The following is a 22,452-nucleotide window of genomic DNA, read 5'->3' on the forward strand; positions in this document are numbered from 1 at the left end:
GAGAAAGGAGAAGGTACAGGACAAAGACTGGGTTACACATGGAGGGAAGAGCAGCTGCTACCTGGAGGCCCAACATCCAGACGCCAGAGTCCCCACACACCAAGGCTTAGGGAAACAGGTAAGCCCCTTGCACACCAGTGCTGCAGTCACAAAATGGGTAGACTACTCTTTCTTGGTCTTTACCTTTCTTATTAACTTGATAATGCGAATGATCAGAGGCACTGCGTAGAGATTAGAAAGTACAAATTTGGGTTCTGATTCCTCCTCCTGCACTTAATAGCCATGTGGAGTTGGACACTTAACCTCTCTGTGCCTCTGTTTCCTCTGGCCAGGTAGGGCATCATTACCACTATCTACTTCTCAATGTTATACAAGTAATGTTCCACAAGTTGTAGTGAGAATAAACAGACTGTTCATGAAAATGTTAAAATCATAGGGCATTGTATGTGCAACTATGAGAGATAGAAGGACTTCTAACCACTTGTTACAGGTTGAATTGTATCCTCTGCAAAACTCATGTGTTGATGTCCTGACCCCCCAGTCTATCAAACTGTGACCTTATTTGGTGATAGGGTCCTCCCTGAGGTAATTGAGTTAAAATTAGGTTATTAGGTGGGCCCTTATCTAATATGATTGGTGTCCTTCTAAAAAGAGTAAAGTTAGATACAAACATGCATAGAGGGAAGACAATGTGAAGAGACCCAGAGAGAAGATGACCATCTAGAAGCCAAGGAATGCCTGACGCCACCAGAAGCTAGAAGAGAGGCCTGGACCAGCTCCTCCTCTCATGACCCTCACAAGGAACCGACCCTGCTGACGCCTGGATTTTGGACTCTGGCCTCCAAAACAGTGAGACAATTAACTTCTTTTCTTTAAGCCACCCAATTTGCTTTTGTTACAGTAGCCCTAGCAAACTAATACATTATTCATTCTGTGGTTTACAGATGAGAAAACTTAGGTTCAGAGAGGTATAGTGACTTGCCCAAGGTCACACAGGCAGTTAATTCTGAATCAGGACCAGAACCTGATACTTCCTGTTCTTAGAACAAAATTCATCATATTATAAAGGACTATTAGTAAAAAGAAGGAATTGGCTTTAGATACCAAAGCAATAGCTGCTACTTCTAGTAAAGGTCTGACATCCGAGATTCCATGACACAAAAAAACACCAGGGTAATGGCTGGATTGCCCAGATTGTGCTCCAGATCTGGTGCCACATTTACAGGTCAAAATTAACCTCTGAGTAAAGAAGGAAAGAGGGTCCAATTGCTCCTTTCTTGTGCCTCTGAATGTCTGAGACTTGTCAATGGACAAGCGTGTAGGCACCTCCTCACCACTCATAGGATTTAGCAATGAAATCTGACATTTGTTGCTCCACTGTTGCACCAAAGCCCATCTCAAATTTTGCTACCGTCAGCACAGCTGTGGGTGTTCAGCAAGAGCTCTGACCCTGTCTGACTCTCTCCCACCCTCCTTCCCTTCTCTCCATTAAGCAACAAGATAAATAACTTTTGTCCTGATTGTTCTTTTAATGCACAGGCTGGAGAAGAAATTATAACCTCTATGGAAGGGAAGCATGGTTAGTCAACCTGACATTGCTGTCATCCTAGAAGCTGGGCATGTTGATTTATTCATGCATAGCCTTCTGTTTTCCCTGTTACTGGCACAGACTTCTTCGATCAGTCCAGCCAAGCCTACAGCATGGAGATACAGAATGAGATACATGTGAAAACCTGGGTATACTTATAAAGGGCTTTTTGCTGCAGAATGGTGAATTCCTGCTTAGGGGTGTGATGTCAGGGCAGTGGAACATTTTCACAAGGCTGAAGAGCTGAAAATGAAATTGCACTGGAGAGCCATATACTACTTACAAGACTCGGAGGTTCTTGAGTCCAGCAAAATCCATCTTGGTGATTTTGGTGATATTATTTCTGTCCAGGTCACTGTAATGGAGAGAAATTTGGGTAAGATTTTTGCAGACTACACTTGTGGTCTATTTAACCCAGACTGGCTTGGACTGGAGGATGTTGCTTGTCAAGGAGAAGGCAATTCCAATGATTAACGTTATCCCCTGAGCATGCCCAACCAACCTTAAATTAAGGACATTGTATGGAATAAGCTGTCTATTATGTATATAGTAGAGCCCTGTTATATTTATCTACTTGGCTTCTGTTGCCCCTTCATCCAGTATCAAAGTTTTCTTTGGAAGCCCCCTCTCCCAATTCTCAGATAACGTCATATAAGTGAGGCTGATTCCTCTTCTCAGCTCCAGGCTTGATCTAGACCAGGCTTATAACCATCTCCATTCCTTCTAACCACAGTAATTGTTTCACGAACATGTACATGACTCAAATTCCCAGTAGCTCCCTCTCCACTGGGCTTTCTAAGCTGTTCAGCACCACTAGAAGCCACCTGGCCACCACAAAGACAGAGCTTTCCAGAGTCAGGAGACTAGGAGACTGATTCCTGGTGCTACCCTGTGAGTATCTGGATCCACCCATGCCTGAAGTCAGATATCTCTGTATTTTGAAATTACATGACCCATACTATCCTACCTCTTTTACATTTTGTCTTAAATCAGTTTGAGTTGAATTTTCTATCACTTGAAATCAAAATAATCTTGGCTGAATTTGGTGCCTGTCTAGGTACTGTCTCTTTTCTGGCTAGTGTGCAAATTCCCTCAAGGCAAAGATAGTATCTCCTTTAACTCCATAGCCCAACATAGAGGGTATGTGACTGGCACAGAGTAGAGGTAACTGCACTAATCTCATACATTAGGTAGACAGCTACATGGACTACTTCTGCCTCAAGCTGTAGGCTTAAGTTCTTGAAAATGGCCCCAAAGATGAGGATTTGCCATGAAGAACTGAAAGCGTTATGGTGGTATTTGCACAAGGGGGTGGGAAGGGGGGCACCAAAACCTGGGTTAGGGAAAACCAAAGTCAAGAATGAACCTAGGAACAACTGTATAAATATTCTGTACTCACAAAAACTACCTAAGACTTGATGCAAAAAAAAAAAAAATTTTTTTTTTTAAAGCACCGTGAATGTTACAATTCTTAATCATGGATGCTGATCAGTCAATCCCTATTAATCATTCCTTCCTTGTAAGAAACTTTTCAAGATTTTGGCAAAATTGGAGTTTTGGCAAGGTTTTCTATAAACTGGTTTTGCTTTCCTCCAAAACATTTAAGTACTAAGAGGCCATTTTCCCAATGACAGATCCCCATCCAAATATCCACAATTTCTTTGCTTTTCCTAGTCAGGTCCTAAAGTTGCCATCCTGCAATCATGCTTCAGAAAGACTTCTGAGTTACAATTTTCAGATTCCAGTACTTTGTATAAGGAGGGATTAGTCTCCCCGTATTGGCAATAATACTGAACTGGAAATCAAGTGAGTTCTTGAGTAACCTCACCTGGAAATCACTTCCTCTCCTTCTTCCAGGCTTCCACTACCTAAAATAGCAATCACAGTATTTCCTAAACAGCCTGTGATGAAGAAAGACAGTATTTACACTGCCCAGACTAAGTTGAATGCAGGTAAAGGAAGCACAAGAATTACCCAGGGAAATAGAGACAGGCTGCCCGTGGAAGGATTAAACACCAGCACCCAGAGAGGAATCTGCGTGTGCTCATAATAACCCTGAGTGTTCTTCTCACCTCCCATCTCAGTTGGGACAGATGTTTGAGGACCTTGACAACTGCAGATATGACATTGCAACTAAGGGTTTAATTAAGGGGACACAGCATGGTGTCTCTGAAGCTTGTGCTAGTGGCTATGGCACCAATATTTTCAACTAATATTTCTGAATCCCTGCCTTGCCACATAGTGAGTGACCTAAGGGCAGTTTACATCATTTCTGAGGCTCAGTTTCTCCATTTATAAAATGAGTGTAACCATCTTGACCTTAAGAATTTTTATGAAGGTTAAATGAGATGATGCATACACAGTCCTTATCTGGCACTTGTTCAATATTTGATAATGGCAGCTATTGCTACTATAATTAGTTGAACTATGCTCCCCAACATCTCCACTCTGACATTTCAGTGCACTGAGAGCAGCTGACCACACTACCCCAAACTCTGTACCTAGAGATAAATCCTGGACTCCCCAAGAGACTCCCTTGGCATGCTGTCTTCCTACAGATCAGCGAGGGGTGCATGCGGATGACAAGCAGAGTGACAGTGCCACAAGTGGCCGCTTGTGCTGGCCTCTCCCTCACAGCATTTCTATGACACCTATTTCCATGGTACCTCCCCCAACCCTGCCAGACTTCCAGGGAGAAGGTCAGGAGTATGTGGGCTCTGAGGGGAGATAGGTCATGGTTCAAACCTCTTTCCCATCCCCAACTCCCAGCTGTGGGAGTCAGAGAGATTTACTTGACTTCTATGAGCCCCCATGCTTTACATACTATTCCCCTACTTGCAGACTTTGGGATCTGAGAAGCACAAAGCCTGGACTGCAAACATGCTTAGTTGAAATGGGAATTAATTAAATTAACACTGAGAAAAAGATACACTACTTCATGTGCTCACCCCTCCCCCAGCCCCTATCGTCCCAATCCGGGCTCTTCTTTCTGGAACTTTAGCCAGATTTCTTAACGTTCAGCTTTGGCCTTTGAGGAACTCGGCAGATCTCACCTCATATGAGTTCAGAACCATCTGCACACATGATCCTGAGTGGTCCTAGATGGGGAAGCCACTCCAGTGTTTAGACGTGGGGTAGGGCTGTGGAGCGGTATTAAAACATGTCTGCAAATAGTTTCTTTGACAATCCTGCCATCAAGAGGAGGAGTCTATTCTCTTTCCTCCTGAACCTGAGCAGACCCTTGTGACTGCTTGGACAAATAAGACTGGAGTGGAAATGACACTGGGGAACTTCTGAGGCAAGGTTAGATGAGGCAGTAAGTAACTGCCTGGCTCTCTCACTGGAGCCCCGAGCTGCCATGTGAAGACCAGAAGACCTAAAGCTGCCACTGGTAAGACCATGCATGGGGACCAGAGACAGACGGGGGTCGTGGGAGGGGTGCCTGAGGAGCCCTAGCTGCTCCACCCTGGCTATTTGATTCTTCCTAGCCTAGAGTTGCGTAAGAGGTACACCTGTGAGATTCCAACTCCAGCTATGACTGATGAGAAACTCTAAGCCAGATCACCTAGCTGAACCACTCTTGAATTTCTGCCCACAGAAACTGTGAGAGAGTGTAGTAAAATGAGTGCTGTGTCTTAAAACATTAAGTTTTGAAGTGATTGTTTTTCAACAATAGAGAGATGGAAGAGAAAGATAATTCCCGAATATTTAATTTGCCATTAATAATGGAGCTCCATTCACATGACTCTCAATGAAATGCCATTTCTAAGGCTTTCTTGCAACCCTGAGACCCTCAATTATGGTCAAGGAAAGCTCACAGGGGCCAAAGATACCATGTCATTGCAGGAATGGGGTGGGAACTGGTCCTTCTCTCAGGCTCTGAGGAGTAAAGACTGAATATTTAGGGCTGCCCATCCCTTCAGGTGGGGCTTTCCATACTATGGGATTCACCCCGGTGTTAAATTAGTAATCACAATAGTTGGTGCCATTCACTGAACATTCTGGCAGGGGCTGGCAAGGTGTCCACCAAACACTATTTTCTCTCTGTCGACCAACTTCCCTATGTCTGGTGTACAGGGACTACACTTCCCAGTTTCCCTTGCAGATAGGTACAACCATGTGACTGACTGGTTCTCACTATTACAGGGGCAGAAACAATATATGCTGCCTTCAGGCCTCATCCATAACACTTCCCTGCCTGATCCTTCATACTCTTTCTCATCCCTCATATTGGGCTGGATCCAGTGGAGGATTCCAAGAATGGAAAATTCAAAGAGCTTGAGTCCCTGCATGACTTCATGAAACAGTCCTCCCCTCTCTGTTTACCACATCAGATTCAGACATGTTCAAGAAATAACACTTAGTCCACTGAAATTTTGGCCCTATCTGTTATAGCAGTCTACATTGACAAATGCAATATCTGAGTCAGGAGCCTTCCAGCTTTTTCTGTTTGTTTTTTTCCCTCCTCTTTGCAGCAGTTCTGAAACGTGGGTATTATTATCTTCCTTCAAGAGATAAAAATACTAAAGATCAGCCTTAATAAGAGCTGATATTTGTTGGGCCCAAACTATGTACTGGCCAGTGTGCAAAAAACTGTATGTTTCTTCTCTCCTATCCAGATAGCAATTATATGTGGTAGGTACTATTATTATTCCATTTTTCACATGAGGAAGCTGGAGCTTAGTCTCCCCTGCCCCCCATCTAAGCTTAGGAGATTTTGCCCATAAAGCAACTTACCATGAGGTCACACAACCAGTAAGTGCAAAGGCTGGGATGTGAACTCAGGCTCTCTGAATGCAGAGGTCATGTTATTTATCACCTCTTGCTGCCCATCTTTAACTAGAGTCTAAGTTTTTTCTACTGCTGATCAGGTTAACTGTTGACTGAAAGAAAAATTAATGAATAAATGAATAAAAAGAATAGAACAGAACAGAATTTCCCATCCCTATGATTCGAAAAAAGGAATATGGTACTCCTAGAGTACCCATACTCACTGTTCCCACCCCCAGCCAAGATGGCACGCCTCCTACTCTGTCTCCCAGTGATGTCTGGGCCAGTGGGAGTGCTGAGCCTCTTTGCAAACTTGAGGGGGAAGTGCTTTCTTGCTCTTTTTGCCCATGTCTGGTTTCTGCCATGCTGCTCATCATCTACCATCTTGCTTCCGTAACCAGCCATCACCATGGAAATTTCCTGCATTCTTTTTCCCCATTCCAGTATGGTATTTTCACATCTGTTTGACACTTTTTGTAGGGTGGGGATGGAGAAAAACTTGGAACAACATAGGAAAAAATGAAACAGAAATGTCCTAGGGCAGTCCACTGTCCCGATCTCGGCACATAAACATTCATACCCTTTTTCTGATCCACTCTGTGGCAATCCTGCAAAATTTCCTTTTCACCTTGGCCCCTCTGGGAAGGGGAGCAGTAAAAACCACCTGCAATAAGCAGCATGGTGTGGAGGAAAGAGCATCAATTGTTAAACCCGGCTCTGCACTGAGTCCTCACTTCTTAGCTGCGTGACTTTAAGAAAGTTATTTCACTTTGTTGAACTCCAGCTATTGGTATCATTAAGACTTTTGTAAGCTATGACTGAGAATACCAGCTTTCTAGGATTACTGTGAGACTCAAGAGGTAAACTGTGTGAAGAAGTACTTTCTAAACAACACTTGGAGTGGTTAATTACTCACCCACAGCCAACAACTAGGAGGGAGGGGATGCCGAGGTAGAGATTATGATTGGCTTCAAAAAGATGTTTCTCTGTGATGGTGAAGCCTACAGAGTTAGAGACTACACAGTCAATTCAGACCAGACTTTAAGTACCCCTGCCCCCTGTACAAGAATAAAGAGTGATTCCACTCCTAGGAATTTACCCTAAGAATGCAGGAGCCCGGTTTGAAAAAGACATATGCACCTCTATGTTTATCACAGCACTATTTACAATAGCCAAGAAATGGAAGCAACCTAAGTGTCCATCAGTAGATGAATGGGTAAAGAAGATGTGGTACATATACACAGTGGAATATTATTCAGCCATAAGAAGAAAACAAATCCTACCATTTGCAAGAACATGGATGGAGTTAGAGGGTATTATGCTCAGTGAAATAAGCCAGGTGGAGAAAGACTAGTATCAAATGATTGCACTCATCTGTGGAGTATAAGAACAAAGCAAAAACTGAAGGAACAAAACAGCAGCAGACTCACAGAACCCAAGAATGGAGTAACGGTTACCAAAGGGAAAGAGGGGACTGGGGAGGATGGGTGGGAGGGAGGGAGAAGGGGGAAAAAGGGGCATTACAATTATCAGACAATGTAGAGGGGGCATGGGGAAGGCAGTATATACAGAGAAGACAAGCAGTGATTCTATAGTGTCTTACTATGCTGATGGACAGTGACTGTAATGGGGTATGTGGTGGGGACTTGATAATGGGGGGAGTCTATTAACCATAATGTTGTTCAAGTAATTGTACATTAATGATACCAAAATAAAAAAGAAATAAAAAGAAATAAAAAATAAAAAGAAAGAGAGAAAGAAAGAAAGAGAAGGAAGGAAGGAAGGAAGGAGGGAGGGAGGGAGGTAAGGAAGGATTAAGAGTGCTGCCTTCTGGGTTTCAGGAAGGAACGTAAGGTCTTAGCATAAGTTGAACTTGTAAGGACCACCTTCCAATGCAGGAGTTCTCCACTATAGGGGTAACCAGTGGGCATTTGTAGTAAATGCATGCTCGGCATGATGCCTAGTATATATACTATTGTGATGGGTCCTCATAATTTTGAGATCTATAATTCTCATATTTTGGGGGCCCAGACCATGTGGGTTTAAAAAAAATGGATTGATCCTTGCCCTCAGGGAGCTTGGGGTCTAGTTGAGGAGAGGGACTACTTGGAGAACAATGTAAGAATGTGAAAAATTAAATATTAAGAGGTGTGGCCTAGATTCCATGGGGCATAGGGGTCAGAGGTTTGAGACTGCTGTAAGAGTAGGACCTTAGAAAGAAGACCTGGAGCAGATGGGAAGGAAGTGCACTGTGGTGACAGCAGGGGCAATGGTGGGAATCACAGGGAAATGAAAGGTCTGAAGGCAAGGGCAGCAAGCTCCTATGGTGTGATGCACTCATGTGTGAGACCCTAGGGCTGCATGTGGGGAGCCCTGCTCAAGAAGAGGGTGAGAGGAGCCAGAGTTCAGGTGTCCCACGGCCCTGTTGACCCCTTGTTTACCACCAGCAAAGAGGAGGTTCCAATCACACCAGAATATGTTGGGGAGGGGACTCTGGCCTCAGCTGCACTTATTCTCTCTCCACCTTTTTCTAACCTGGGAGGCAGACCTAAAAGGACCACATTGCAGGGCTTGCTCCTGGGCCCTATTGCTCATCTTTAAGTTGAACAGGAGGTGGGAAGAAGGGAGCAGAGTGAGGAGAGGGTATTTATTCTCCTGGTTCCCTCCCTGAAGGATCAGCCAGGTTAGCTCATGCCTCCTGGCTCTTCTTCATGACTGACTACTCGCTGATTCTAGAACACTCTACCCCCTCAACTCTTCTGGCTTTGGGGTGGCAACAGCTCCCTTGCTTCCAGTCCTGTTCCTTGAATCACACCCACAATTCTGAAAAAGTCCCTTTGTAAATCAACCATCTTGAAATGATCCTAATGTGAGTTTTCTACCTATCTTCTTTTTCTGAATGACACATCATTCATTCATTTATTCATTCAACAAATATGTCTTGTGTATTAAGTTTCAGGTACTGCACTCACTGCTGGGATACAGAACTGAGCTGTAAATAGCACTGCATGGTCTCTGCCCTTGAGCAATGTGGAGTTTCGTGGGGAAGAAATAAATAGAGAATCAGTTACCATAGATTTTGATAAACACTCTATACTAGGGGTTGGCAAACTTTTTCTTTAAAGGGCTAGATAGTAAATAATGTAGATTTTGCCAGCCATATTTTTAATCATAACTATTCAACTCAGCTTCCCAGCATGAAAGCAGCCATAGACAATACACAAACTAATGGGTATGGCTGTGCTCCAATAAAGCTTTATTTACAAAACAGGCTGAAGGCTGGATTTGGCCTGGGGGCTGTGGTTTACAGAATCCCGCTCTGTACTGTGCCAGAGGTATAAACAAAAGCTTATGGGAGAGTATGGAAAGGAATATGGAGTAATTGGGTTTTAAGGGTCAGTAGAGGCTTCCAGGAAGAGGAAACATTTTAATTTAGACCTTAAGAATGTGTTGGCCTTAGCTAGGTTGGCTGGCATGGGAATATGTGAGAGGGAGGAAAAGGATTCTAAGTAAAGGAAATAGCATGCATGAAAGCCCAGAGGCATTGCCTTAGGAGAAGTGCGAGCAGATTTGTTTGGCTGTTAAAACATGTTGAGGGGAAAGCAGGAGTCCCTTCTTTCCTTCCTTCCTTTCTCCTTCTTTCCCTCCCTCTTTCCACTCTTCTCTTCCTACAATATGCCTTTCTTAAACATCTGCTCTGGACCTGGTATTCTGTTGTGGGTAGGGATAGAGTGTTGGACAACAACAAAAAGCTCCTTCCGGGAACTTTCATTCTCTTGGTGAGTGTGGCAGACAGACTCTAGGGCAGCTTCCATGATCCCAACCTCCTGGTATTAGCACCCTTGTGTAATCCCTTCTCCTTAAGCATGGGCATGACCTATTCATTTGCTTCTCACCAATACATGGCAAAGACGTCAGGATGTCCCTTCGAGATTATATTACATACAGCTGTTTTACGTGTCTTGCTCAGGGAATCTTTCCCTTGCTACCTGTGTTAAAGCCAGCAACCACACTAAGGAAGACCACATGGCACGGAGCCCAGAGCAAACTCCACAACCAACCAGTAGGGAACTGAGGATGCCTCGCAAGAGCCCAAACTCTCAATCGCACAGGCTGCAAGGAACTGCATTCCGCCAACAATCTTGAGAGCTTAGAAGTGTATCTGTCCCTAGTTGAGCCTCAGATGAGACCACAGCCCTAACGAACACCTTGACTGCAGCTTTTGGAGATCCTGAGGCAGAGACCCCCAGCTGACTGCACAATAATAAACGGAGTTGTTTTAAGCAGCCAAGTTTGTGGTAAGACTATTATTATGCAGCAATAGAACACTAATTCATGGGACCCAGGCAACCACAAATAAACAATAGGACCACAGATTTCAAGGAAATAACTAGGAAATAATTTCAGGGTAAGACCCAGACAGAGCATGAGAATGGGGAGAATGAGAAGGAAGTGGGGACACTAGCTAGGGTGGCCAGGAAAGGACTCTCTCAGGGAGAATTATTTGGTCTGAGACCCAAAGGAAAAGAAGGAGCCAGATGAGGGTAGAGGTTGAAAGAAAAGATTTTCAAGTAGAGGAAGAAAATTGCAAAGGCCCTGAGTAGAAAGAGCATTTGAAAGGCCTAACCAACAGAAAGGAGGTCAGAAGACTGGAGCAGAATGGCACCAAATGGGATCATAGGGGCAGGTGGCACCTGAACTGTGGAGCATCCATGGGGCAGACTTGATGCGTTCAACAATCAGAATCACAGAAGGGGTGAAGCAGATAAATTACTGATTTAATAGCACTCAGTCTCCCTCCCCTGCCATTCAACCTGCTCTGTACAGCCAGATTCATTTCCCCCAAATCCCAATTTCTTCACAGTGCAACAGCTCTGCAGCCAGGGGTGTCTCACAACTGTTCTCAGGCTGCCTCATTTAATTCTTTCTTCCTTCGGTTCACAGACATTTACTGAGCACCTACCCAGTCCAGGAACTGTGCTAGGCACCCCACTGACACATACGCTGTTTTTTGCTGGCCTCCAGAGCCCTCAACATCCTTTCTCCATCCAAATCTAATCACAATATTATGGATTGAATCATGAGCCCCCAAAAGATAAGTTGAAGTCTTAACTCCCAGTACCTGGAAATGAGGCATTATTTGGAAATAGGGTCTTTGCAAATGTGATGAGGTGAAGCTGAGGACATTAGGGTGGGCCCTGATTGAATATGACTGGACTCCTTATAAGATGAAGAGACAGAGACACACAGGGACAATGCCATATGACGACAGAGACAGAGACTGGAGTGACACAGCTGTGAGCCCAGGAGGGCCAAGGATTCCCAGCCACTACCAGAAGCTAGGAAAAGCCTCCTCCCCTATAGATTTCAGGGCAAGAAAGGACTCTCCCCTGTAGATTTCAGAGTGAGTGCAGCCCTGCTAACTCCTCAGATTTCAGACTTCAGCTTGCAGAATGTGACAGAATCCATCTCTGTTGTTGTAAGCCACCCTGGCTGTGGCACGGTGTGAGGGCAGCCTCAGGAAACTGATACACCTCTTTCAAGCTTTGCAAAGCCTCCCACCCTCCTCTCTGCAGCTTTCCCAGCCTCTCCGGCCTGCACTGATGTCTCCGTTCTCTGAACTCCTGAACTTCTGCATCATTTAGCCTCTGCACAACTCATTTTGGTCTTTCATCACATTTCCTACCACCTCGTGTGTTGCTGTCTGTTTGCCTCGCCTCCCAAAGGAGAGTGAAGCTCCATGGGAGCCAAGACCACAGATTCTGCTCCCCTCAATTCCTTCCAGACATCTCTAATGCAGTGAGGCCCTTTGGAGACACTCAGAGAAATGTACACTATGTTGAAGAGTTTTGTTTTTTAGAATTTTTTACATTTTACTTATTAAGATTATCAATGTTTTCCACAATAAACATGCGTTACTTGTGCACTTTTCTTTCCTCTCAAAAAAATATTGGAAAAAGTGGTCCAGTTGGAACAGGACTCTCCCCATAGCTTAAGTCAACAGCAGAGCTAAAGCCATACAAGACTTTGGAACTCTGGCCAAAAGAAGATGATCTCTGGTGAGCCCAAGGGCAGTTCTGAGGAGTTGCTCAGACTGTTCTACCCTAACGGTGTTTTTCTTCTTTGCTTCTTCTCCACAGCCCAAAGGACTTAGTGTCATCCATCCATTTTCTCCAATGGAAGACAGAAAACAGCATGTGTTCAAGAGCCATCAACTTACCATCCCACCAGGCCATAAGCAGCCACGTCTCCCTGTGGATCACCCTCACAGAGCCCCATCTCATGCTTTACCTCTCCTGACGTGTGAAACAGGAGGCATTATTCAATTATTCTCTGACTTTCACTTCGTTCTCATTCGTTACATAACCACATACCAGTTTAAAAACATATACATGCATTCAGGAAAGAGATGATTGAATTTGATTTAAAAAATTGGCTTCACAGTACCTCAGTTGTTTGGGAACTAAGCCTCTCTGGACTAAATTTCTGGCTTGGCAAAACTCACGCATATATAATTTTACACCTGCAGAAGTTTGCAGCCAGCGCTGTGCAGACAGCTACCTGCAGGGAGGAGAATGGGCCAGACAGAGGGGCAACCTGGATGGCTTAATGTAGGGGTAATGAAGGCCCTGCACAGAGCAGGGTGAGGGGGGAGTCTGCACTCTTTCTTTCCCTGCAGCAGGTGGGTTCCCTGTCTGCCCATCTTGCTCTGTTCATCTTCTCGCTCCAGCAGGAGAGCACATATGTGGGGCATAACTAGCCCTTTGCTGGAGGCAGTAGAGAAGAACTGCAAACTGGTAGCACACAGGCCAGTTCCGGCCTACAGACATGTTTAGTCTGGCCCTCAGTATGGTTTTAACATTGGAAAGTAGTTGCCAGTTTGGAAGCATTTCACATACAAACCTGGAATTCTGGGTTGTCTCCAGAAAATCAGATGATCTGATAACCCTGGGCCTCAATGGCCACTGTAAACTGGAGCTACAAAGCAACTGCCCACTTTGAATGAGGCATGTACTCTGTAATTCCTTGGTCCTATTCATCTGCTTCCCTGCTTGGTCCTTACAGGCATTTGAGTTTGAGATCCTTGCTCCAGAGCAAAATGCCGAAGAAAGCAGACCCTGGAATCAGATAGTCTGGGTACCAGATAGTGGTGTGATTTTAGGCAAATTCCTTAAGTCACCCCCAAGTTTCTGTTTCCTCATCTGTAAAACTGGTATAACAGCACCTAGCTCCTAGGATATTGTGAGGATTAAATGAGATGAGAAAGTGATTTGAGTACAAAGTATTCAGTAAATAATCATTACCATCAATTGCTGATTATTATTCATACAAAATGTAAGCACAGTTAGACATAAAAGCCCTTAGGGGACCTCAGTGCTCAAGTAACTTTGGAGGGGCATCTGACCTAATCCACAGCTCTTCACCCATATCTTCCTAGTCTACCCAGTCACATCCTCAATAAAGCATCTGCAGGGATCTCTGCCTTTGTGACACATCCCAGGACATCCCAGCCCTCACTCAGAAAAGAAGAAATAAAAATAAATCCTTCCCAAGTTCTTCTCATGACTACCTAAGGCAACTTATTCCTTTCTAATCAATAACCTCCAGGTGATGACTATCAATCCAAAAGGTTCCTCCTTAATGTCTCATTTTATCATGCCCAGAAATCTCAGATGCTTTCCAAATCTCGGGAAGCCTATTCTCAAAGACTTTCTCCCTGCTGCTTATAACAGCATATGAAAAATTAGCAAACCCTTGGGAATTAAGAAACAGAACTCTTAGGAGAGACTGGGGTCAGTCTTTGAACATGTGACAAGAAATGTTGAGCTCATGGTACAGCAGGGAGAATTCTATGTGTTCACCAAACAATTTCATTTTTCTTAACAGCAAGCTTAAATTTCCTGGCACCCCTTGTTTAGGTGGGGCCACGTGACTTAATTCTGATTAAAGGAATGTGAATAGAAATGTTATATGCCATTTCTAGATGATGTCACAGAATACCCTGCACAACATTATTCTCTCTTCCTTGGTCTTATCTTCCTTGACATGTGTAGGCCGTGTGTCCCAAGATGAAAAGGCCTGTGTTCCTGAGTGACTATATGGAGTACAGGCCACCCACCTCTATCCAAACCAACTGTACTGGACTATGATATAAGGAAGGAATACAATTTTATTGTGTTTTGCCACTGACCGTCTGGGCTTACTTGTTCCTGCAGCATAGGCTTATCTATGCTAACTGATACACATGGAAGTTTGATACAGTGAGAAAGAAGGCTTACAAGTTAAGCATTAATAATCTTTCTCTTTGCTCTGTTTTTAATTCATAGCATGACCTTAGAAAATCTACCTCCCCTATATTTACAAGAAAACTGGTTGATGCCCTGGGGCAGAATCTCATTGACCCTGGCTTATCCCCCAGGATACTTCCCACAGACCATGAACCCAATTAACATACCCTGCCTTAAACTATGCATTTTTTTTTAAGAAGACCACATAAGTTCTAGTCAACAGAGGTAGAAAAGCTGTGCCAGCCCACATCAGGGTCTAAATAAATATTTTCAGAATGAGCAATTATTATGCAAGAGTCAATGTGTATTGGGTGTTTACCATGTGGCAAGCACTACATTAAGCACTTCACATTCAGTGCCTCTTGTCATCCTCACAACCAGCTTACCAGGTCACTGCTAATATTAGTCCTGTTTTATGAATGAATAAATAGAGGCATAGGGATATTAAGACCCTCTTCTATGATCACAAGTTAAGTACCAAATGGGCATTTATATTCAGGCAGTCAAGTATCAATGCCTGAGAACTTAGCAATTGACTTGCAAGAAATAAATAGAGTCCTGATGGGTGAAAGACAAACTGAAATGATCTGTTCAGAGAATTTTCATACTACAGTCAAAATTTTAGCTAACTCAATAAACTCCATATCTTATTTATGTATGAACCCTCAGAATTCAGCACAATGTTCAGTACATAAAAGTCACATAAATATCTGTTGAATGACTGAATGATCTGAACTTAGCTCTTTGACAGTTTTATCTGAGTTACATTTGCTTTTCACTGACAATGGCTTGAGATCCAAAGCCAATGTCAGTATTTCATTTATATGAATAAACCTGGGCACCAGTCAGAACTACAGTGACCACATAATTTACCATTCAAACTTGAATGATTTTGTGAGGCAAAGGGTAGCCATTAATAAATGTATCAGGAAAACAGGCAGAAATTAATACTGGCCTGAGCAAATCAATACAAATGGTCATCCTAGCTGGAGCCACAAAACACCCACAAGAGAGGTGAGTGACCAAGCAGGTGCTCACAGGGGGCCTGGTTACCCACCATGTCTGTGTTCTTAAAGATCTCCCCTCCCCCATTGGCCACTTGGGCTGCAAACGACTTCAAAGTCTATGCTGTTTGCAAGATATGCTGTGGCTAAGTGTCATTCTCTGAATGGAGCACATCTCTAAACCCAACAGCCTTAGAGAATACACACTGTTAACCTCTAATATAGGTGCAGTGATCACTTTAAGAAAACAGGAAGGGGCAGACCAAAAAATGCAGTGATTGCTAAAGGAACATAAAGGTGGATTGCACTGCAACAGACTACATAGTATAAACACTAATAATGTGAGTTCAGGCTGAACTGTGACTTTAAAGGAAATTCTTCCTCATAAACATGTCCTGCCATGCCCTAATAACTCTTTAATTTGATGCACATTTGGGAAGGATGATGCAAAGCAATCACAGAATAATGTTACGGTCTGTTGTGAAGGAGGAGTGGCGGAGGGGAGGAATGTGGTGCAACTCGGAGCTAACACCATCCACCAGAGAGCTGGCTCCATTGCTCATTTCACACATGGAGGGCATTTGCTGAGTGACATGTAGGAGATTAGAGACAGGTTCAGCACAAGAAAATGCTGAGTGTCATCTGATGGTGCCATAGAAAACTCCAGGCCAGTAAATTTCTGACCTGCCTTCTCTTGTGAGAGACAGCAAAAGTGGCTTCCACTTGTATGTAGACTCTCCTTTCTAGACCAAGCCTCCTCAGATTTCAACTAGACAATAAGCTCCTTGAGAGCAGAGAATGCTCTTACACATTTGGGCATCTCCCACAGGGCTGACATGGCCCTCTGCCACTGCAGGAAGGCAGGAGGGCACAGATTTGATGACAGCCAGATCAGGAGCTGCAGCCTCAAGGCTCCCAATGCAGCTCCATAATTTGCTAGTTGTGCAGATTGTGCAAGCCACTCTTCTCATCTGAAAAGTGGTGAATAGCACTGGCTAACCTTAGAGGGCTTTGGACATGATCAAATAAAGTATAATGAGAGAAAGGGCTTCTGAAGTTAAAAGACAGTTGTACAAATACAGAAAATTACACTGTTAGGAAAAGCATAATAGTAATAATATATCAGTTTTGCCATGTATTGAATTCTCATGATGTATCAGGCACTGTTCATCTCCTTTGAGTCCCAGCAGCAATTCTAGGAGGTGGATACTATTATAGCCTCACTTTACAGGAAACTGAGGTCCCTAGAGGTTGAGTGATTTGTCACAGTTCACATATCTTCTGAGTAATATTCATTGGGAAATGATTCTGAAGAGCAGAGCTGGAATGTCAGGGCTCCTGCTCTTTGTTCCTGTAACTCCCAGCAAATTGAAGGAACGGAATCTGACTAGTTTATTATGAGCAACCAGGAGGCAAGGGCTGTATGAGTCCTCTCTATGTTTCCAGAACCCAGGGAAGAACTGGGGAATTAGAACTTCTGAATCAAATGCCAGCAGCTCCTCCCTCTCTCAGCCATCCTATCTTGTATACCAACTCTTGGTGTCCATGCCAGACAGCATTTGGTCAAACACACAGCTGATCTGATTTCTTCTATCCAGATACATGGCACTGGTCGCTCAACCCATCATGGTTCTCTGCCTTCACCAAATCAAGAGGCCTTAGCCTTGTGCCTGAGCTGCTCATCCATCCAGGCAGGTACCCCACACCACCAGGCTCATTCCGAGTGCCATGCCTTTGCTCCAGCAAGTCCCCCATCTGTCATGCCCTCTCCCATGGGCCAAAATGAACTGCATCTGGCAGGAAGCGTGGCTGAGGAATGGGGACCTTCTTTAGTGGTGTGCTGAAGAGCTAGAAAGGAGGAGAATGTCTTTGCAGGAAACAATGGGACCACGATAGGCCCCCAAACCCCATTCAGATGGGGGCCATTCTCTCCCATCTGGCACTGATAAAATGCCAAGGAATAGGAATTAGGCAAGGAGAGAGAAGTGCCCATCTGATTCTCCAACCAGTCCTGTATGTTCAGACCCAAGGCAGGCAAACCTCCCTTTCATCATTCATGAAATCGTATCTTCCTTATTATGATAATTTTAAAAAAACTCTGATTAATCTTTTGAGAATCCAATTTGTTTCTTTTGTAAAGAGGAAACAATTCTCTTCTCAGTTTCGGAGGTGGAGACATTCCATTTATCTGTAGGGAGGAAATCTGTTTCCTATTACAAATCACGTTCTGTAGATCTATTTGTAAAGAATAAATCTCTACACTTTATATAGACAAAAGAATTTTTTCTTCACTCTCCTCCAAATATTCATGAAGGGGGTTTTCTGCTTTCTTCTCAGTCATTATGACAAAGACTGGATTTCTTACTTTGAGAAAGGGAAACTTGACTCATTCTCTGAAAATCAGCAGTATCCCAGAGTCATCTAGTATATCTAAGAGACAGCCTACATGGAGTAATTCATTCAATCAGCATTTATGGAGGGAGGCCAAGTGCCAGACCAGAACCAAAACAGAACCTGGGAAGGCACAGACTACAATTAACACCCAAGCCTCCAAATCCTCGTGCTCTAGGTCAGGGGTCAACAAACTATGGCCCATAGTTCAAATAGAGCTCCCTGCCTATTTTTGTATAGCCTGTGAGCTAAGAGTGGTTTTCATATTTTTAAATAGTTGAAAAAAATCCAAAGAAGAATATTTCATGACACATAAAATGACATGAACCTCAAATTTCAGTGTCCTTAAGTATAGTCTTCCCGGAACACTGTCACTCTTACCCAGTTATACAGGTTGTCTGCAACTGCAGAGTAGTTGCAGCTGTGACCGTATGGTTCCCAGAGCCTAAATATTTACCATGTAGTCCTTTACAGAGAATGTTTGCTGACCCCTGACCTAAGAGCTTATGTAGTCCAGTAGGGGCAAACAAAAAAGGAAATGGCAGTGTCATGACTGAACGTTTGTCTCCCCCAGAATGTTCATGTTGAAGCCCTGCCCCTTGGTGTGATGGCATTTGGAGGTGGGACCTTTGGGAGGCACCAGGTTTAGATGAGGTCATGAGGATGGAGCCCCACGCTGGGATGACGGTCATTATAACAAGAGGAAGAGACACGGGAGCACTCTCTCTGTTACGTGAGCCCACAGAGAGAACGTGGCCATGTTCAAGCCAGGAAGAGAGCTGCCCCCAGAACCCAGCCATGCTGGCACCTTGATCTCAGATTTCCAACCTCCAGAGAAATACACGACTGATGTTTCAGCCACCTACTCTATGGTGTTCTGTAATAGCAGCCTGGGCTAAGACAGGCAATCACAATAACAAGTATAAAAATCACATCATTAACATGGAGGGTGAAGCATAATGGTTAGCGGGCAATGGGGTCAGGCTGAAGCTTACTCTGAACTTGGCTGACCTAGTGTTGTAACTCAGGAAATTATTTAAATTCTCTGGGACTCCACTTCCTTATTTGTGAGGTGGAGATAACCACAATGTCCTCCTCCCTGGGTTCCATTCAGAATTAATTAAGTTTATACATATCAGGAGGAGAGAACAATGCCTAGCCTGTAAGTGCTCAGTATCTCTCTGCTCTTATTGTTACCAGTACTGCTGCCTGCACAGCTCCAGGGGTGTGTGGAAGAGGACACAGCAGAATGGTACCCATGAAGCATCTAATGTGTACGGTGGCCCCGAAGTTCAGCAACATGGTGGCCCTGATTACTGCTAATATTGCAATGATACCTGCAATGCTTTGAGGAAAGATGGGGAACAGATTCTCCATTCCAGATGGGCTAGGAAGGTCCTGTTTATTTTTATTGCCACATTGTTCACATATCTATTATGCAGGAGACCCAAGAAGACAACATCAAATAAGCTGTGAAGGACTCCAGCCCAGACCCCCCACCTTCTATGTCTGTTTTTCCCCAGCCCACAGGCCCTACTTGGTCATCCTGAGGTGGGTTTCCCACACCCGTCCCTGTGACTGCACCCTGCTCCCCCGAACTCTCAGGCTGCGGGCTATTTTAAGCCCAAATGAAGGGTTCCTTCTCTCCTGAATGGCTGCAATTTCAGTCTGTGGTTTGTTCACTCTACGTGGCTTGGGGCCATGGTGGTGGTGCGCAGGCCAATGCAAGGGGGAAATTGTTTTAGGAAGGAGCAAGGGGCTTTAGAGGAACCTTTCACTGTGACACATTCTCTGTGGAAACAAAGCACATGGATGAATAAATAAAAGAAAACAACGGTAGGAGAGTCCCATGTATCTGGAGAAGGATGCTTAAAAATAAGACGTCAGAAGCAAGAACACGTTGCAAGCTATGTAGTGCTTCAAACCCTAGAGAAAGGGACTTGCCACTAGTTCCACAAGCCCGTCCTCTATTTTTTCATTAGTCTCTTGAAGGAAGGACCCTGGAGGCTCAGGCAGGTCTCCTGATCTACAGAAACCTTGCCATAGCCTCTAGTATCACGGGGTACAGCCTGGGGGGTTGAGACCATGGCAAAGCCTCCAGGACACCCCCTGGGGGATGTAGGTCCATAGTTCAGTGATGGGCAATGAGCACAGTGCCGGAGACAGCAGGTGAGGGAGGACAACGGAAGGAAACTGAGTGGGAGTAGGGCAGAAGCCCACCACACCTCCGTGTCTACATGCTAAGTCAGGGGAGGCATGGAGAGGAGCTCTCGGGATTCCCCTCTCTTCCTTTCTCTTCCTTCACTTCTCATGTTCCTACAGGGACAGAAGCAGAGTCACTACAATTTCTTCCCTATCCCATTTGCAGCCTCCACACTGACCCACCAGCCTAGGTCAGTTCCTCATTTGTCTGGTTCCATTCTGGAAGCTTTCTCAGATGCTCCATCAGTATGGAATCCCTAAGCAGTCACTGGAGATGAAGGTGGCCTCAGAAGAGAACATCTCCAGGATTGTGAAGGGCTTTGGGTGACACAGATGCGAGGGGGCCTGTGGCCCAAGAGCAGAGTGCTCGCCATCCTAAGTGGCTAGAAGTGGGTGTCACATTGGGTCCCCACCATGGAGGCCCTCTGTACAGACCCTGTTGTGTTTTCTCAGCAAATAGTTTTAAAACAATGCTTTTTGCCTGGGCACATGGTCCCCAGTACACTTATAGTTCCTCTCAGCCCCCACCACTCTGGTGTCACAGGCAGCCCAATTCACCACTTAGATAACCTGTCTGGCCCAAGTAGGTAGTTGTATTTGATTCCAGACTTTAAAATTAATAAAAGCTTTCCCACCTAGTGTAAAAACTCTGTTAGGACAAAAACCAAGTCTTACGGATCAGTCCTGGTGCCAGTGCCCAGCATAGTGCCTTTCCCAGTGCTTCTTCTCAAACAGCAGTGGGCAATGTGAATGTACTGATTGTGATCGGGTCTGTTACACACAGCTTCTGAGCCCTCATGAGAAGAGAGAACAGAAGGGAAGGGAATGAGAGTTACTCACCCAACCATCTCTTTGGGAGACTTGATCCTGTAGGTCTACTGAAGTGCACCCTAACCGCCCAGGGACAAACCGATGGAGACGGCTGTAGGTGAGCCAAACCTTGGCTCCAGTAAAATTGAGAACAGCTGGCACTTCTGAATATCCTGGTCCCTGGGGGTCTGGGCTGAGTGCACACAGGTAAGCACCAGCCCTTTCCCCTTTTTCTTCTTGTCATGCCTAATTACTCCAGGATTGTGCTGAGTCAAGCAACCTGCTGGGGTGAGGGCCCAGGCATGACCTTTTCCATTGCTCTCAGCCAGCTTGTGAGTCTCAAGTAGCCGTGTGCATTTCCACTAAGAAATCCAAGAACAAACAGTTCTGATGCACATGATGCCAAATGCTAAGCCCTACACCTCAGCCCCTTGGAGGATGGCCCCTTCTGAACCAAGGGTGAACAAAAGGGTCTTGTAACAGCCACACCACCTGTATTCAGCCCACCACCTCCTGCGTTCAGCCTTGAAACAGAACCCCTCAGCCATGGAATGTGACATCCAGCCTTGGCCAAAGGCAGCCATAGGAGAAGGAGGCAGGCATGTTTTATGCTCTTATGTAACCTCTGGCTTGGCCAAGTTTTTTACCAAAGGCTTGACTCCCAATCCCTGCACCCTCATCCTGGAGTCAGAGATGTTTACTCTGCACTACTTGAGAAGGAGCACATAGCTCTGCACTTCCCTGCACACATGTGCACGCACAGGCACAGGTGTGCACATCCCTCTGTAAATGTGTGAGAGAAAATCATGCAGCCAAATGCTCTAGACCAGGGTTCACAACTTTGGATGCAATTAGAATCACCTGGGGAGCTTTAAATGTCTTGCTGCCCAGGCCACACTCCAGAGCAATGAAACCAGAATCTCTAGGGATACATATCAGGCATCAATATTATTATAAGGCCCTCAGGTGATTCCAATATGTAGCTGGGCTTGAGAATCATTGCTCGAGGTGAACTCAAAGCCCTGGAAAATTCCATCCACCAACCCATGATTTTAGGCTGAGCTTCCAAGCTGGAATGGAGCTCAAAATATCAGATCCTCAGGCCATAAAGCCAGAAGGAAAGGTGATATTCATTCAACAAACACTACTGAGCACCAACTATACATAAAGCCTCTTCTAGGTATTTAGAGATTGTCTCAAGAGCTATATACTCCCCGAGTTCAACTGGCTTGCAAGTTGAGTCTTAGCAGGGTTGGTCTCTGAACCAACCAGCTGACATTTGCCTAATACTCAGTCTGTCCAAGGCTCTGCAAAAGGTGCTGAGAAGTAAAAGGTGGAATTCCTAATCCCTAGGAGTTTAACCTCTAAATGGCAAAGCCTAATAATTTGCATATTGAAA

The 22,452-nt window shown here is 44.7% G+C and overlaps 1 protein-coding gene across 2 annotated transcripts in view; it reads right to left on the reverse strand.

Annotated features, from left to right (window-relative positions):
• Positions 1 to 22,452, reverse strand: part of SLIT3 (slit guidance ligand 3) — a 596,734-nt gene that overhangs the window by 548,467 nt on the left and 25,815 nt on the right. For both annotated transcript variants that reach the window (XM_036995101.2, XM_036995102.2), the window contains exon 2: positions 1,872 to 1,943. In XM_036995101.2, the coding sequence (XP_036850996.2) occupies positions 1,872 to 1,943 (72 nt within the window). The remainder of the gene's footprint in view (positions 1 to 1,871; positions 1,944 to 22,452) is intronic.

The sequence above is a fragment of the Manis javanica genome, chromosome 1 (genome assembly GCF_040802235.1).
Source record: "Manis javanica isolate MJ-LG chromosome 1, MJ_LKY, whole genome shotgun sequence".
NCBI classification, from domain to species: domain Eukaryota; kingdom Metazoa; phylum Chordata; class Mammalia; order Pholidota; family Manidae; genus Manis; species Manis javanica.